Genomic DNA, 18,760 nt, shown 5'->3' with positions numbered 1-18,760 from the left:
TGACTAATTGGCCAATATGTGTTGTACGTTTGTTTTTTGTTTCTCAATTTCCTGAAGATTATTATTCACAGTTCTGAATGAATTATTGCTTTAACAAAATATCCTTTAACCTTTCACATTAGTCTTTCAAAATACAACATTCAACTGATGCTGAAAACCTCCTTGTTTTGCCGTGGGAACAACAAAGTATTTTTTTCAAGGTGAAATGATTGGACCCATTGTGTGCCAAAGGTTCTACGTATTCATATAACTTCCCATGAGAATGTGCGCTGGACTTTTACTGACTAAAAAAGTATGTCTGTGTGCAAGAGAAAAAAAGTCCCAAAAAGCACTTCCAGAGTGTCAGTACCTTTCACTGAAGGGACTTTGACGTTCTGCTTTGATTCCAGCAACACAAGCACTTGTTTAAGTGGCGCACTGGGGCTGAACTCTGGATCGCCCCTTTGAGGGCCTGTTTGTTGTTCTACCAACCTCTCTGGTCAATTTTGTAAATATTTTTCTGTCTCCCTTCCACAATCCTAATAGCAACCAAAATAATAGAAAGACCACACACAAGTCGGTGAATCAGTGGCAGATCATTTCATTCATCTCTCTGCAGTCTCCACCCACCATATCTATTCAGGGCTTTCTGGAAGCTCACTACTGTGGCTCCGCAGCCAAAAGCAACAGCCGCTAATTAATAGTAATTACCCACAATGGCAGCCGAACACACTCTACCGCAAGCAGCCATGCGCCGCTGTTGATCCAGACAAATTGAGCGGACCGAACTCAACACGCTCTTTAAGTGGGTTAACTGAGTGAAGCAATTACATTGAAATCCAGTGCACAGGTGTTTCGGGTAATCACGCCAGTTGGGTAAAACACAAATGTTTCTTCTTTCCCAGCCTGGCCAGAGGGGGCACGGTCTAACAATTGCTATGTACTGGATGTTTTTAGCAGTGTTGGTTGTTACACACAGCCGAGGTGCTTCCACACTCCTTTACTGGGCTCCTTCAGACAGGGATGCATGGGGATGATTTGGAAACTGGCACATTGTAGAATTTGTAGGACAATGGTACATGAAGCAGGTGATCCATGCAATCTCCTTGAGTGATCGCTGGACCCACCCAGCCCCAGAGTCCTGGAGTAGAAAGCTTTTGAACACAACCCTGTTGTACGTTTTTTTGCATCTATGAGCAGAAAAGTTACACCACCACCTACTGGCCTTGCATACTTACTTCGTTATGATGTGGATACGCAATGAGGCCTGATAAACAGCACAGAAACACAGTGGCCCTGACTAGAGTGACCTTTGGGACTGCCCCATGGTCACTTTGGACCTAAGGACCATAATGCACCTCCCATGATCTTCACTGTACCGTAAAACTGTGATTGATTATCAAATGAGCCCATGTGGTCAAGCACGCAAAGATACACTCACACAAGTGCACACACACACACACACACACAGTTCCTCAAACAAATGAAGCTATATGTGCCTGCATGCATAGAATCATCTCAACACACACACACACAGAAATACACAACCACATACAAACACACCGGAAGCAATTAGCAGCTCATGGTTGGTAAAGCGTGAGCTGCTAATTGCCTCCCGAGGACAAGCTCTCCTTCTTCTTCTTGTGGTTCAGCCGTGGTGCCGGGTCGTCTTTATGGGACGATCCCTACGGCGCTCCCGACCGCCCTCCACCCCCAACTCTCTTCAGTCCGCTCCCCCGCGACAGACCCACACACACACACACACTCACACACACACGTCTTCTCTCCGAGGGGAACTGAGGGAGTGGAATCCTTTTACACACAGTGGCCATAGGTTCCATGGCAGGCGACAGTGACTCTTACATTGTGCATGCATTATTTATTCAGACCGTCTCACATCCAGTCACGTACCACGCTAAACGGAGGCGCTCACGAGCATAATGATGGGCCCGTTTTGAAGCGTTTATTTGTGTATGTTTCATGAAGCAATATAATATCGTTAAGCTTAGAAGAGAATAAATAAAAGGATCAGCTTTGTTCGATAATTAAATTAATACGTTTACATAAATAATGAAGTCTTTGTATTCATTATTTCAACATTTCATAGAAAATTCTCATTAATTCCAAGTATGATGAACTGCATGTAACATCATCTTGACAATGACGGTATTAATAATGTTTTCTGATAGCAGTCCGTCTCACATGTCTGTCCCCGCTGGTTGAGCCGCGTCGGTCTCTGGGGCAGCTGTCTGGGCCAATCGGGGCAGGGCTTCAGTCTAATGAATCATTCCCATTACTAATGGATGGAGTTGGACATGCTATCCAAGCACGAGTCAATCAAGAGGTCTTTACTCTCTCTGACATGCCAAGCCGGCTCAATACAATCGACAGGCTGGGCCTCAGTGATACTGCTCTCTGCTACACGACTGGCCCTCACCCCAGTAACACTAAATTCACGAAACTGTGTGTGTGAGCAGGCATCAGTGTGAATGTGCACATGTGTGTGTGTGTTAATGTATGTGGTGTGTTCGAGTCATTTCATCAAATGTATTGATGGGGAGGAGTCATTTAAAGCGTATCAGATGACCCCCGCCCCCAAACCAGGACCCAGGAGGCATGATCCAATGGGGTTGGCAGTTGCTCTGCAGACAGACTAAAAGTTTGTCTGTGCTTACTTTGTATGTGTGTGTGTGTGTGTGTGTGTGTGTGTGTGTGTGTGTGTGTGTGTGTGTGTGTGTGTGTGTGTGAGTCTCTTGTTTGTTTGCAACTTTTAGGTCCTATATACAGTACGGTTGCTGAATCGGCTTGACTCTTCCTGCTTCATTATTAACATCTGTGTATTTCTTCACAACCCCCACGACCACTCACTCGGACACGTCCAGTTAAGGCCAACAACTTTTCAGCCTCCAACTTTCTTCGCTACATAAAAACAAGTATTGTACAATAAAAAATCCAATAGCCTGCTAAAAAAACATCCCAGGTGCATCGTTAAACCACCAGTAGGACCCCAGAGTGAACCCAAAGGGATAGCAGAATACTGGCCAGCAAAAAAGGAAAGAAATGATAGTGTGTGTGTGGGTTTGTGGGGTGATATGAATGCAAGGATGCATTGTCGTTGTTCCCAGTGTGGTGTTGAGACCCACAGTTTTCAGATTGAACCCAGTGAACAGGAGGATGGGGAGGGCTGACTTAAGATGAGTTAGAATGGCCAGAATGGCCCGCTTTGGTCTGCATCCGTGTGGCCCCAGCCCAAACACATGCACACACACTGGCAGTGAGCTACGAGTAAACACCCGGTCACATGGCAGATACTCTGCCAAGACCATCGTCCTCACCTTGATCAATGTGACTATCATAATCATCATCACACCGTCATTATGGTCTAATGAATTTCATGCAGGGTTCTTGACTTTGTATTTATTCAAAAAATCGTCCTATGTGATTGTTATTCATCGTGCATCATTTTCAGCCCCATTGAATGCTAACTGTTCTTTGTGTCAGTCGACTGAACAATTCCATTATCAAGCACTTATTTACATTTTTTTAATAAAATATCTGTTCGGAAAGTCTGGCTTGGAGTTTTACCACAACACCGGAAACTTTCCAAGTATTTGTGTGTGAGTGTGTGTGTGTGCGTGTGCGTGTGCGTGTGCGTGTGTGTGTGTGTGTGTGTGTGTGTGTGTGTGTGTGTGTGTCGTTATGTGTGTGTGTGTGTGTGTGTGTGTATGTGTATGTGTATGTGTGTGTGTGTGTGTGTGTGTGTGTGTGTGTGTGTGTGTGTGTGTGTGTGTTTGTGTGTGTGTGTGTGTGTGTGTGTGTGTGTGTGTGTGTGTGTGTGTGTGTGTGTGTGTGTGTGTGTGTGTGTGTGTGTGTGTGTGTGTGTGAGTGGCTGTCACTGTGGCTAGTTTGCATAGTCTTGTTGGTGGTAACACCATATGGCGTGTTCCATTTCAACAGTCAAGGTGTAGCTTTACTATTGTTTAATCTATGCTGACATATCTGGCACAGATTGTCTGTTTGTGTGTTTGTGTGTGTTTTTGGGATGGGGGTATAAGAAGTTCATGGTTTTCTTTGCTCTGCTGATAATCAAACTAGAATGGAACATAAAATGTAGGTATTTTATGCACGTATTTAGTCTTCCTTAGATGTTATTTAAGATTAAGAGTTATCACATGAGCATCATTTGTATCAGCTAATTTCAATTGTTTTAAACTGCTCGCACCCCATGTGAATCACTATCCTTTTCTGGCTGAATGAAATGATTGACCTATTATTGGCATGCAACAGCCACATACCTTTTGTTTCTCTGAGCATTTGATTTATTGATTGCCGTTGGAGTGTAAAGAAGAACTTAAACAAATATGCCCAAAAATGTTTCTGAAATATCTTGGTTACGCTAGCTTTATTGCTTCATCACTAGACGTTGTTTCTGAAATCTTGGAATGACAAAACAAGCATTTGACAACTACGGCAGTTTCAAGTGGCTCTAATGATCTAATTAGTGACTTTATGTAACGTATTATTTACAAACTAATTATAATATTATATAATTAACAAAATGAATGAGGCTAAAATAATATGCTTATTGGAAAGCTTAAACTGTTGAAGTTATCAAGTGGTTGAGTCTAGAGTTTACTATTGATGTGATATTGTTATCTTCCCCACTGAGGGGGTATTAAGAGGATGGCACAGTGCAGGTTGGAGTGCTGGAGTTTCAAAGTAGAAGCGCGATCCTTCCAGGTGATGCGATAAGCTTTAGATAGGTGTCCTTCTATCCGGAGCACAGCTTCTATCTTTTTAAACCACCTCTTCTCTTTCCCATGCTCCCTACTGCTCTTACATACAAATGGTCTGGATGAAAGTGGGATAGATTCCCTCTTGCTCTTTGTTTCCCCCTCCCCCCCACGCCCCCACCATTCCAAAGACGCTTCCACTAAGACTCAGTGTTCTCCCTCAAAGCCATCGCTATCCAGCTTGCTTCTCCTTACCAGACAGATGGCACATGGTTTGTTTACCTGCACACCCGCAACCAAAAGTTACCCTTGAAGTTGGAATGTACTTGGGGAAGTCTCAAGGAGAAATGAAAATAAAAGTTACATGGGAGAAATACAGAAGTCAAGGAATAGAAACTTGACTTCATACTCTGTGTATATAAAAGATTGAACAAGAAAACAAAAATTATACAGTACAGGCGACACACTGCATTTCTTTTCTTTAGCTTCAACATTTAAAGATGAGTCTTCTTATTTAATTTTGCATTAACTGGATGATTTAAAATGAATGAATGCCAAATCAAACAAAACTGAAAACAACGTAAAAAATCGAAACATTCGGCCTCAAAACGTTCTTTAGAAACCCATGGTGGATGTCACTGTAGCTGCTTCTTTTTAATGCACTTGTCTATTATTGCATATGTCTTGGCTTTGTGTGTATAGTAAAATGAGAGTCATCATTAAACATGAAGAAGAGCAGTCTGTCCCCCGGGCACTCTTCCATCCTCAGGACCAAGACAAATTCATTCCACTGCAAAGGAGGAAACGTTAACACACCTGGGTTGATTGAATCTCGCTCATTGTCTTGTTTGAGCGCTCCAGAGCTGAGAACGCACTTTTTGATTTTCTTTGAATTGATTTCCTCCTCGCCGGGCTCGGCTGTTATTAGCAGACACGGACACCATCATTGGATTTATGCCTGGAGACTTGTCACTGAGGATGGATCAAGCATGACCTGTCACTCTGCACACCACACACACTCAAACAGGGCCCTGTACCTGTGTGTGGGGGAGTGGTGTCTGTGTGTACGTGGGTGTGTTTGTCTGTGGGTGGGTGTCTGTTTGTGGGTGTTCATGCCTGTGCGTGTGTGTGTACGTGTGTGTGTGTGTGTGTGTGTGTGTGTGTGTGTGTGTGTGTGTGTGTGTGTGTGTGTGTGTGTGTGTGTGTGTGTGTGTGTGTGTGTGTGTGTGTGTGTGCGTGTGTTTGTCTGTTCGTGGGTGTATGTGTCTGTGTGTCTGTTTGTAGATGTGTATGTGTGTGTGTGTGTTTGTCTGTTTGTGGGTGCATGTGTCTGTGTGTACATGCCCGTGTGTCTGTGTGCACATGCAGGTGTGTGTTTGTCTGTGTGTGGTTGTATGTGTGTCTGTGTAGTGTACATGCCTGTTTGTGTGAGCGTATGCGTGTGTCTGTTTCCCTGTGTGTGGGTGGATGTGTCAGTGTGTACATGCCTGTGTGTCTGTTTCTGTGTCTGTGAGTGTGTAGGTGTGTGTGTGTGTGTACGGGGGTGTCTGTGTGTACATGCGTATGTGTGTTTGTCTGTTTGCGGGTGTACGTGTCAGTGTGTACATGCCTGTATGTCTGTGTCTGTGTCTGTGAGTGTGTATGTGTGTGTGCTGGTTCCTGTTAGCGGTGCTTGTGTAAAAGGAGTGCTTGGTATCCATTCGTGGGTCGGCCCGTTCTGTAATCCCAACCTGAGGCCATATCGATAGCCATTTATTCACTCTAGATTTCAAAATCCTCTGCTCAAACCGCAACTGCTCCAATTCATCAGTGCATGCAAATGCACACACACACACATCCACACACACACACACACACACACACACGCACGCACACACGCACGCACGCACGCACGCACGCACGCACGCACGCACGCACGCACGCAGGCAGACAGACAGACAGACAGAGACACACACACACACACACACACACACACACACACACACACACACACACACACACACACACACACACACACACACACACACACACACACACACAAATACACAGCAGAAGTTGTATTTCCGTGAGATTGAAGGCGTGAGGGACAGCTCCACAGAGTCATCCACAGAGCACATTCAACATTGATGCGCTGACCCATTTGGTTTAATGGAGACGCCTCTTCTTTTCTCATCCTCTCTCTCAGCCTGGTCACGGCTCCTACTATCACCGCCTTTGTGACTACCACCACCGCAACCACCACCACCACCACCTATTTCTGGTCATTAATTACTATTTTCAAAGCGATGAAGAGCGCTACCTGATACAGTACACAAAGTTCACGTGTCACCTCCTAAACACCTGCCCTGCTTGATGTGAAGGATGGGATCACATTCATGCCAACACCCCCTTCCCCCCCGCGGCTCCCCTCCGGAGTCATGTGACTAATAGAAGGAGGCTACGGCCACGCCGCCAAAGATAACAGCTAACGCCTCCAATTAAGGCAAAGCAAAGCGCTTTCTGCTGAGTGGATCTGCACAACCACTGACTAAGGCACTGCTGCGCCATCACGGCTCTGGACAAACTGCCTCGCTGTCAATCTGATAATGCGCGCCCGCCCCTCGTTGGCTTTGCACATTTCCAAATCATCCCCAATTACTGTGATTGCAGCAATTACCTAATGGAGCCAGGCACGCAGACAGGGCCGGTATGCTGATGGGTAGTTTACTGTAGTGTGTCGGTGACAATCGTTTGAAGAGGAAATAACTGGAGACGTGCTGTTTTTTTTTGTTATTTGCGGCGAGGGAGTATTAAATTAAAGTGCCCAATATGCCCTTTTAGGATGATCTTAATTTTTCTCACTGTTAAGCTCTTTTGAGTTACGTTATGCTGCATTCAAATATGTAAAAAAAAAACACACACCCCTGCACATACCCTCTCGACTTATTGAAATGTTGCTCTGCGTTCAGAGTATAGAACGATCACACGGCCGACTGTGCAGCCACTATCTACTAACTGAATTCTAACCGCTCGCCTCGCTCTCTTAATCCGTGAGCACGCGCAGCGGCATGGAGCACAATCAACACTTGGGTCTTTTGTAGGTTTGTTTGTTTGTAGGTTCTATTTGAGAAAGCTACTCTTCTTTAAAATAGGAATAGCAGAAGGCGTCATTGTGAATGTTGACTATTGAATCCGAGTGCTGAGTTTAAAATACCCTTATTTGTTTATTTGACCCCAGTTTGTTTACATTTACTGTAACCAGACCGCGGGGGGAGACAAATAAAAATAAAATAAATGCATCATTTCTCATTAACAAGCCCTAATGAGCCATCTGAAGTGAGGGCCGTGATTGGCAGGAAAGCCGCCGTCATGTGACATGTTTGCGTTCCGCTGCGTGGCGACGGGGCTCGGGGGCGGCGGAGGACAGCAGCGGTCCGACGCCTCCGGCTGCCCGTATGCAGATGACGAGGGGCCGGGCAGCTGTGGCCCCAGGATACGACCATGTGCCGAGCAGCCACAGCAGACACACGCCTGTTCACTCACACTCACTCACACACCGCCCCCCTCCCCCGCCTCTTCCTCACACCCTTTTGTTATATATTTTTCCCCCCGATTTTATTTTTTTATCTACCTTCACGGTTCACAGGTGTATGGCTCAGGGAGGTTCACTGCAGCTGGGGAAGATCCAATTAGTTGGATAGCAGTGTGTGGGGGCTCCAGCCCAGCCATGCAGGCTGCCTTGCCCAGATACACCACCCTACGCCATGCCTCGCTTTATCTCAGCATGGAGACCCACACACGCGTACACAAACGCACACACGCATGTGCACACACGTGCATGTGCTTGTGTGTTTGTGTGCGTGTGTACGTGAGTGTTCTTGTGTGTTTATGTGTGTTCATGTCGGTTCTTTTATTTGCAACCCAGGGTTCTTCTTCCTTGTGCACAGGAAGAGAAGTCGGGGATTGGAAATGTTAACAGCTACTCTGAGAGTTGTTTACGAGACTACATGGAGGCCTTGGCGCATGTGTGTGTGTGGGTGTGCGTGTGCGTGTGCGTGTGTGTGTGTGTGTGTGTGTGTGTGTGTGTGTGTGTGTGTGTGTGTGTGTGTGTGTGTGTGTGTGTGTGTATGTGTTTGTTTGTTCTTCCACGAATATCTGATGATGAATGATAAAAAGTGAGATAAGCAGTAGGTGACAGGAGCAGAATCTTTCAACACACTGGTTCCAGACCAGCAGCACATCAACCTTCTGTATGCATGGTTGCCGGTCAGCACTGATAATAGACCAGGCTGAGTCACTGCATTTGTTTGCTATGTCGCACCGGAATTGACCAGATTGCTCTGAAGAGAATACAGTTTCAAAGAAAGATTTAAAAGTTTTGATTCTAAGCCAGACCATCTGGTGTGCAGAGTGAGTTGGGGAAGGAGTGAGGTAGAGTGAGGAAGAGAATGAGAGAGGTAGAGAAAGAGAGATGTAGGGACAGAGAGAGGTAGCAAGAGGTAGAGACAGAGAGAGGTAGAGACAGGTAGAGACAGGGAGAGGTAGAGATAGGGAGAGGTAGACAGAGGCAGACTTTGTGGTGTCTGAGTTGCAGCTGAAAGTCAGACACTGGCCAATTGATCCCAGCGCTGGCCTGCTAAAGGAAATCTTCTAACCGGTGTGTAAAAATGAGATGAAAAGACAGGAAACAGAGTGTGTTCAGAATACACGTGTGCTCCTGGTGGCCGTCGGGTCGACCACATTGAGCCTGGTAATGATATGTCTTTAGTAAGGGAAGAATACAACAAACAACTAATCAAAGGAAGTCCAGCTTGTATCATATGAGGAACTGAATATTTTTCATCAGAATGAAAATAAAAAACACCCTCATTATGTTCCCACAATGAAATACAATACAATACAAACAAAAGCAGAACATATTTCAAAATCCAAACAGATTTTAAAATCATAATTTAAATTTCAATACTTGAAAGATGAGAGGCTCAGTAAAATATCCCTGAAACACATTGGCTTATCAAAGTTATCAAAGCACCAGGCATAAATATGCTTTGTCAAATTGACATTCACCTAGTTATATGAACAGCTTTATGGCAGCTTTGGAACTATTCTCTGATCAATATAATAAAATCTATACTCCCGCCCCTTTCAAAGGCCGCAGCCCTCCCCTTCCCAAGGTCCCTTCCGAAGGTGCCAATCTCACAGAAAGCTGGGAGATTTCTCGTACGAGTGGTGTACGAGGCATCTGGAACACACAATTACCCTTGTATTTAAATTCAGCCCATCAGAAGGAGACGTATAGGGAAAAACTGTGAGTCCCTGAGATTTTGGTGTGTCGGTGAAACTGAAGATGAAATGGGCTTAAGGGCTTAGGAGTGCAAGGGGTGTCTATTATAAAGTCTATTACCTCACCTCAATAATTTACACTGAGCCAAGTCATCCAATAACAAAGGAGCGATGCTGAGATGATTGGATAACATTTGCAGAGGGCAACATAACCATCCCCAATGATGAGACCACAATAGCCATTCCATGGAGAAATAACACATACACACACACACACACACACACACACACACACACACACACACACACACAGACAAAACCATACACACATGCATACACCCACACACACCCCCCCCCACACACACACACACACACACACACACACACACGCACACACAGACAAAACCAAACACACATGCATACACACACACACACACACACACACAGACACACACACACACACACACACAGACAAAACCACACACGCATGCATACACCCACACACACCCACACACACACACACACACACACACACACACACACACACACACACACACACACACACACACACACACACACACACACACACACACACACACACACACACACACACACACCGCAGAGACTAAGGAGGGGTGACAAGTGGAATGACTTATTCAAGTTGGGAAGTGGGCAGGAAGAAACATGGCATTAGCACAAATGGATTATCTGTCCACTAGCGGCTGGCCTTAAGAGCAAGTCAGACACAAGGGGGGAGGAGTCAAAGAGATATAAAAAAAGGAAAGAGCCAATTGACTCATTGTTTGGCTCTCCCTCTCGAGGTTATCCGATAGAAACATCACTCACCAAATTGCTGATCTGTGGCGGAAACAACTGTATGCAAAGGCACCATCCACTGTGCTTCACGGCAATTAGGCCGAGACCGCCGCACTCGCAGACGCAGTGCTCGTCACAACCCAATACGGCTTGGTAAACCAAAACAAAATAAAGCTGCACTTTTTTAAATTTTACCGTTGTGTTATGAAGCTAACAGGATAGAATCAACTATATAGGAGAAGTGCTGAATAAAGTACTGATACAAAAATTAAGCTATTCACATTGACCAAGTGAAACTATGTCAGCAGCGCATGGTGAGAAGAAACAGGACTAGGTGTGAGCAAGTTTGCAATGTAATGTAGAAAAAAGGGAAAGGACACAATGGCGTCAGTGCATATCATTAATATACATGTTCCCTCAAAACAGTGAAGATTTATGCATTTTAAAGCTTTTGCAGCACGTTGAAGAAAAACTGAGTACACAGAAGTAGTACAAACAATGATCATAACATACTATTTATATTGCGTTCAAAGATAATTTATCAATGCTTCTCTTTCTTGGCAATGAACCGTAATTGAATCTTAACTTTATATTAGTTTCATCAACACAGTCTCAACAGGGTTTCTCATTAAAACCATCATCTTAATTTGTCCAAACTAGGAAAGAGGTCGACCGATAGTGGTTTTTAATGGCTGATATAATAACGATAGTTTGGAGCAGGAAAAAAGCAGATGGGTAAAAAACATTTGACACTGTCGGAAATGAGGGAAATGTCAAACTGAACATCTGAGTCAAAATAATTATTATCTAAATAAATAAACACAAATGACTAATAAATACTTTTATCACAAAGTTGACGTGGGTCATAACCATAGGAATGAAACGCCTTGCTAGAACTCTCAGCCCAATTTTTTTTTTTTTAATTCATGGTGTTCAGATTCCAGCTGAAACAGCGGGTTCACTTGCTCTTTACAAACTGAATTAGCCCGTGATTACCGTGAAATCCATCTGAGTTTGTGAAGTGCTTTTCTTCGGCAGAAACGTATGCTGCCTTCGCATACGCCGTTTTTAATGAAACAGCTTTTTTGTCACACCTGAAGTGTGATTTCATCTTTGTAACGGATTACATCTTTGTAACAGAACATAGATTAAACGTCGATTTGGCGGATTACACGTGACCAGTGGAGGCGCCGCAGCCATCGGTCACTATCGGAGCCGAGTTCCGATACGAAATCATAGTTTGTAAAACATCATATCTGCGACGATTGTTCTGCTTACCCTAACCCTATTATGATACCTCTACTGGAAAACCAGGGAAACCTTATCAGGCCTTAATGCTGGGGCTGTCAAGTTCTGGTCGGTTGGTCTATTGGTAGGTGGATATGCAGTTATTCGACCAAACACTCATTGGTCGGACAATCGCTGGTGTTAAGTTTCCTAAGGAAAAAACACTCCTGAATCCATTCTTTGTCGGAGACAGAGGGAGATATGCAGACTGTTGTGTGTTATTTTTGAGCGATGGGCTATATTCTGTTAAAAATAACATTTACAATTTACAATTATACTGAGGGCTAAGTAGCTTCATTTCTAGAAATGATATGGTTTAATAGACTATAATACTTGTTAGACAGGAGGTCAAATGGAGCAGAGTCATTATTCCGCTCTAAACAAATTGAAACCATAGGGGTCAGTGGTCTGGCAGGATTTGGTTAAAGACGACCGTAAAAAGTAGTAAATTAATTAAAAGTGTAAATTAAGTAAAAGTATTTAGGTATATCATCTAAAATCGTAAGGCTTCTGCTTTTAGTTTTTTCATGTTCATGTCTGTGATCCTCTGTCAACTTTCGTGTTTAACACTTGAAAGATGAATCACAGCACTATCCATTGGGACCCATTATATTAAACACCGAAAAGAAAACTCAAATCAAATCTTCCAATGTGTGTTGTACTAGGCAATGCTGCCCAACATGTTTTGGCTCATCCTGTCCGAACCGCTTTATATATAAAGCTCTGCTGTAACCGAATCAGACTCGGACCAGCAGTGGATATGAAACCCACCGACCGTCTCCAAGCAGCACTCACGTGATATTTAGGCAGGTAGAGTACAAGGCACTGTGGCTGATTGAAGTTATTCTAGAGTCTTTATGTAGCATCTATTCCCCATTCACCAATCACTTGTTTGTATATTTGGTTGACCAAGATTTGCCTACAGCCCTTCTTAATTCGGCATCAAATTTTTTTGTTGCTGAGTGGTGATATTTGCCACGTGTCATTTTGGCTAAACGCTGAACGCACAGCTTTCCGTGAGGGCCCAAAGGTGCTTTGGTGACGACTAACAACTAATCTGCTGCTTCAGGTAAACAACCTCACTGCCCTTCCTCGACCACTGTAGCAGAAGTGTGTGTGTGTGTGTGTGTGTGTGTGTGTGTGTGTGTGTGTGTGTGTGTGTGTGTGTGTGTGTGTGTGTGTGTGTGTGTGTGTGTGTGTGTGTGTGTGTGTGTGTGTGTGTGTGTGTGGTTGCGTGAGTGTATGAGTGCATGGGTATGAGAGTGTATGTGTGTGAAACCTCAAGGTAGTTTCTGACCTTCCCTGATAGTTCCCTGAGGCAGATTTCTGCTCCTGTAAATTTAATTACTCCTCCCGTGGGCACAAAACAAAAAATAAATAAAATACTAAATTGTTCTTCCATATTAATTCATCCGATGGCTGAAGGCAAATAAGGTGTGAACGAGTAGCACGGTTCATTTATGGTACAGAGTTGACACATACTATTTCAAAATATTGAGGACAGAGAACAAAATATTACCAGTGTTCACAGGTATGACAAAACATCTACCACCTGATTGGATGCAAATGAAAACTACCCGGCTGAAGAATTTAGGAAAAAAAATTAGGAAAAGAAATGAACAAATATGTTGTGAAAAACTGATAAAATATCAATTTAGTGGAAGTAATTTATAATGTATAACACACCTATTGCACAATGCCATATTGCATATCAAAACCATGCGCATGGAGCACACTGACGAACGCAAGCGTACACACACTCTCACACACTCTCACTGTCTCTCTCTTTCTCTCTCTCTCTCTCTCACACTCAAACACACAGACCTTTCCCAGTACTCTTCCCAAATGTATAGGCGGTCTGATTCTGATCTCTGGCAGCATCTGTCTCTGTATATACAGAGACAGACAGTGAGCATTCCATGCAGAGATATCTACTGAACAGCTGGGTAAGGTGTCTTGGCTTATTCTTGTGGTGGTGGTGTTGGTGAGTGGTGAGCATGACGCCTTCCTTGTTTATCCCCAGAGTCCTGGAAGGGGAAGAGGACAGAGGTTGTGTCTCTCCATTTATAATTCAGGAGAGGGACTCAGTGCCCCATCAGAGGCACAGGCTCCTCTGGGCAGCGAAGATGGAGACACCGAGTGGGAATCAGAGAAGCAAATGGAGAGTGCGGAGAGGGGGAGAGAGAGTGAGATGGAGTTAGATAGAGATAGAGAAGCACTTTTTTTTTTCGAATCCTGAAACTGCTATCGCTGGCTTTAATTACACAGTATTGATCACTACAGTGGAAGGGAAAGAGAAGGAGGGGTAGAGGAGAGAAAATAGAGAGAGAAAGGAACAAATACATGGAGAGAGACAGAGAGAGGGCAGAACTGAAGGCCAGGGTTACTGTAAAGCATGTAAAGGATGTATGTAAAGACAGGGGGGACCCATTATGCCAGGCAGGCAGCAGATAATTGGAAAAGCCTCACAACTCTCTCTGCTTAGTTTTCCACTTTCTCTCATCCTGCGACACATTTAGCACTGCTGACACAATAAAATGGCAAGGGCGACAAATTCACTTTGAGTCGCTGGGCATTGTGCATTATTCAACCCCCTTCGCGTAGCTTCATGCTCGGTTGGATTTTTAATTCCCAACATCGATCCCTTCTCCCTCTGGTGCCTTTGGGTTCGAGCCCCTCGTCCTAATCAGGCAGTAATAGATTGGCTACGCATGACACACCCACTCTAGGCTTGGCCACAGCTACACCGCATGTTGAAATGAGAGAAGAAGAAGAAAAAGGGTCTACTCCTGCAAAAACTGTACAATCTTCTTCCTCCTCCAATCCCACTCTGTTGATTCCTGCGCTGACCTACTTCTGGCGTCGACTTTGTTTCGGGCTTTTTGTTTTTCACAACGTCTTGAATATGAACGGCCAAATCTGAGAGCTCTTGTAGGCCCCCCTAAACCCCCTCATCACCACCTCCATTCTCTATCCCCCCCCCCCATTCATTCATGCAATCCGGAACCAAGTGCATAGAAACATGTCACATTCAGCCACACTCCCAGAGCAGGGACGGCCCTGCCTGTGTCAAGGATGAAGTGGGGAGAGTTAAGAAGCTTACGTTTCTTCGAGACAAACCCAAACCAAAAGGAGAGACAAGGCAGGCCAGTGCTGTGATTGGCTACGGATGAGGGACAGCGCGGCCGAGAGGAGATAGAAGAATAGCGGGCACTCAGCGTGTATCTCATTATGAACTGAACTGTACGTTACCTTTGGTAAACAGTGTAAGCTATCCTCCAGTCGGGGACGCCAGGGTGAGACACAACCACTGGCACAGACACAGAGCCATGTATGGGCCGTTTGGAGGTGGGAGCTGGGTTATAGCGGACAGAAGCTGTTACGGACCCCAAGCCCCAGCCACCCTTTAACAGGATGGATGTCCCATGGACGCCTTGGTCAGCTCATGCAGTCTGTTGATATCTACCAGATATTCCACAATGATTTATCGTGTGTATGATTATATGTTATGTGCCTGAGAGGATCTTAAACATATAAAAAAATGTATATATGTAATTGCAGTAAAGCATTATTATGAAGGAATGGGGTTGAAAAAAAACAATTATAGTTACCTAATTATTGGGTTATTAAGCACAAACAAACATTTTGTGCAAATATATGAAAGACACTTTGTTGATACTTTGTCTAAATATTTGACTTATTTTTTGCATTCTTTACATTCCTCCTGGGCCGCCGTACATTAAACACTAATTAGAATCCGCACTGACCCAACAGCTGATCCTCTACCTTTAAAGTCGTCCATGGGCCAACAGACATCTGAGTGATTTGATGTCCTTAAACTGAGTGCTTCAGCAAGCCCTGAGCCACTCCACTTCATTAAAGTCATCTCGACAACTGTTGACCTCTGCACTTTGGGATAAACGGCCTGCCTAATTAAAAAGAGCGGTAAAGATGCATGTGTGTCATTTTGACATCGGGAATCTGCAATTGTTCTCTGAGACCTGAGAACGCTTTTTTCCACCCCAGGAGATTCAGGAGATTCCTACATTGAAACGACGTGTGAGGAGCTTTTTAAAGGCACTTACCGGCCCTGGACTTTGATGTCGGATATGGCGTAGAAATATCTGGACAGGTTGTTCTCGTCCACCATGGTGGCGCCGGTGGCGGGCCGCAGCAGGCGTACCCTCAGGTCGGTGATGGTGAAGAAGTCCCTCAGGTTCTTCGTGGTGTCCAGCTGGCCGTACAGCGACGCCATGTTGTGGAGGCGGGGCCCGGCGAACAGCGCGAAGCGGTCCTTGATCTCGAAGCGCACCGTCTTGTCATTCTTCCACACGTAGCCGCGGGAGTAGTCCTCGGTGCAGATGATGTCCAGCAGCGTGTGCTGGGTGAGGTCCTGCACCGTCTTGGGCTCCATGGTGAAGGCGTCGAGGCAGTCGGTGGCGTAAAACTGGTAGGGCGTCCAGGTGCGGCCGTAGTCCAGAGACTTCTCCAGCACCATCTGCTCGGGCCGGCCCGACTCAAAGGTGAGGATGATGTCCTCGGTCAGCTCGATGGTCTTGTTCCAGGACAGCGTGATGTTGACCAGCAGCGGCTTGGGGTGCTTCTTCCAGGACGAGGACTGCCAGAAGGTGGTGGGGTTGCGACCCTCAAAGTCAAACATCAGCCCCGGAGGATGGGCCAGTTCCTCTGTGGTCGCGTCACACTCGTTGTTACACATGTATGGGTTCTCCTAAGGACAGACAGGAAATAAATAGGAATCAATTAAGAATTATGAGTAGCATCACATAATGACAATCAAAAAGCTACTCCACACACCTAAGTTCAAAACACATGCAATGCCTCCACCAGTGTCTTTGCATATCTCCACATGACTATGAATAGAAACCATCTGTTGGAATATGCATATTTTATGGATTTTGAGGTGCATGAATCCAAACAACCTGCCATGCTCATCTATACTGGAAACGGCAAGTCTGCTGCACGTATGTGTAATGGCCAGTGGATTTAGAGGGAGGCTGAGGACCTCTTAAGACTCATCATGATATGCATAACCTGAAGGTCATTCTGGCACTGGGTGAATAATTATGTAGCTGTATGGTCGGAATTACGGCACTAAGCAATGTTTCTCAATGCCGATGGAGACCAGTTCTTCTTGAAATACGGAGTATGTGCAAAAATATCCATGACCATAGAGTAATGCTGAAGTGGTACTCGGTGAATCAAGTCACAAACAAAAAGCCTGCATGATTGTGACCAGTGGTACATTTGGGATGAAGAGCTTTTCTGAAAGCAGTAGCACACAAGGGTCGTTCTGTGTATCGAGGCAGAGGTTGCTGGTCCCCATCCCCCTGCCTCAGCAGTAGTGTCTTAGCCTCTGTTGAGCCATTCATTCTAGCGTCCGAGATCCCCCTATCAGTTTATAATGACGTATCATCCTGCTTTTGTATCTGTTGGTTCTCTTTTGGAATTGGACAACTTTTTAATTCTTAAAACATACTCGAAAATAAATCTTGAAATTATAGCATGTCCACATCCCCATTGCCTTGCTCAATTGTTGAGATTTTACGATAATGTTGCATTATCGAATATCTCTTATTTAAAATATTGTTAACCGAGAAATATCATTGACGGGTTAGGGTTAGGGTTAGCTAAGTTCTTACAATTGTAAGAACATAGCTATAAAAAGGTCATACTGGTTGATATGATAAATCGTTGTCAATATATACCTATTAGTGTGCAGATCTTTGTGTAGATTGTATATTTCAAATATAAAATATATTTTATATTTAATCAGAAGCAATTGTTTTCCAAATATGGGCGTGGCTGGAAGACTCCAGCCAATCAGATGAAAGAACTCTCTTTCTCCCTTCATCTCGCTGAATCCTTGCGGGTTGGAAGTAAAGCAAAAACATATTGTCCTCTTAAGATAGCCTACATTTAAACATTATCATTCAGTCGATTTACAATACAACAGTTGTGATTGCTCCGTTGACTGGTACACTTTCCTTGGTTGGCCCATTGTTTTTTTTATTGTTCTGCAGATTGTAGGGTTCCTTGTTCTTCATGAAGTGAAAGTCACTCCCCTGAACGCTGATTGGTCTCAACAAACCATAATGTTAACTGAGAGAATGGTCTCACGAGGCTATTGTATGTGTATGTTATGGAAAATTTGTGACATTAACTGTGAAGTGCTTTTAGTGTCCGGAACGGCTAGAAAAGTGCTAACGTTAAAACGCTCCATTAACATCGAAGAAATCCGCTCCACCTTAGTAAAGTTCACATGCAACAATTTTTTATTCTTCTGCTATAGTGGAAAAGTAATTTCTAAAAGGTTCTTGTCCCCCGCAGCCCAAAGCACAGGGCTGTTTTGTTAAAAATGATTAGCAGGTGCTGTTCACCCCCGGCTCTCTGGGGACCTCATCCTGCTCCCAGGAGCGCCTTTCAAGTGCTACAAGCTCCAATCTATCAGGACAAGATAATCCGCAACTTGATTAGATAGATGTCACCCTGTGTGTGTGTGTGTGTGTGTGTGTGTGTGTGTGTGTGTGTGTGTGTGTGTGTGTGTGTGTGTGTGTGTGTGTGTGTGTGTGTGTGTGTGTGTGTGTGTGTGTGAGTGTGAAAGGGTTTGCGTGTCTCTTCATGCCTGGGTTTTTGTTTTGGAGAAAGGCAGGGCAGAACTGTAT

At 44.6% G+C, this 18,760-nt stretch overlaps 1 protein-coding gene across 3 annotated transcripts in view; it reads right to left on the bottom strand.

Moving 5' to 3' along the window:
- Positions 1–18,760, bottom strand: part of ntng1a (netrin g1a) — a 75,401-nt gene that overhangs the window by 3,685 nt on the left and 52,956 nt on the right. For all 3 annotated transcript variants that reach the window (XM_030349376.1, XM_030349375.1, XM_030349377.1), the window contains exon 3: positions 16,163–16,806. In XM_030349376.1, the coding sequence (XP_030205236.1) occupies positions 16,163–16,806 (644 nt within the window). The remainder of the gene's footprint in view (positions 1–16,162; positions 16,807–18,760) is intronic.

Source organism: Gadus morhua, chromosome 23 (genome assembly GCF_902167405.1).
Source record: "Gadus morhua chromosome 23, gadMor3.0, whole genome shotgun sequence".
In the NCBI taxonomy this organism is placed as follows: Eukaryota; Metazoa; Chordata; class Actinopteri; order Gadiformes; family Gadidae; genus Gadus; species Gadus morhua.
The sequence above is the reverse complement of the archived record's forward strand: the minus strand, read 5'-3'. Positions and strand labels throughout refer to the sequence as shown.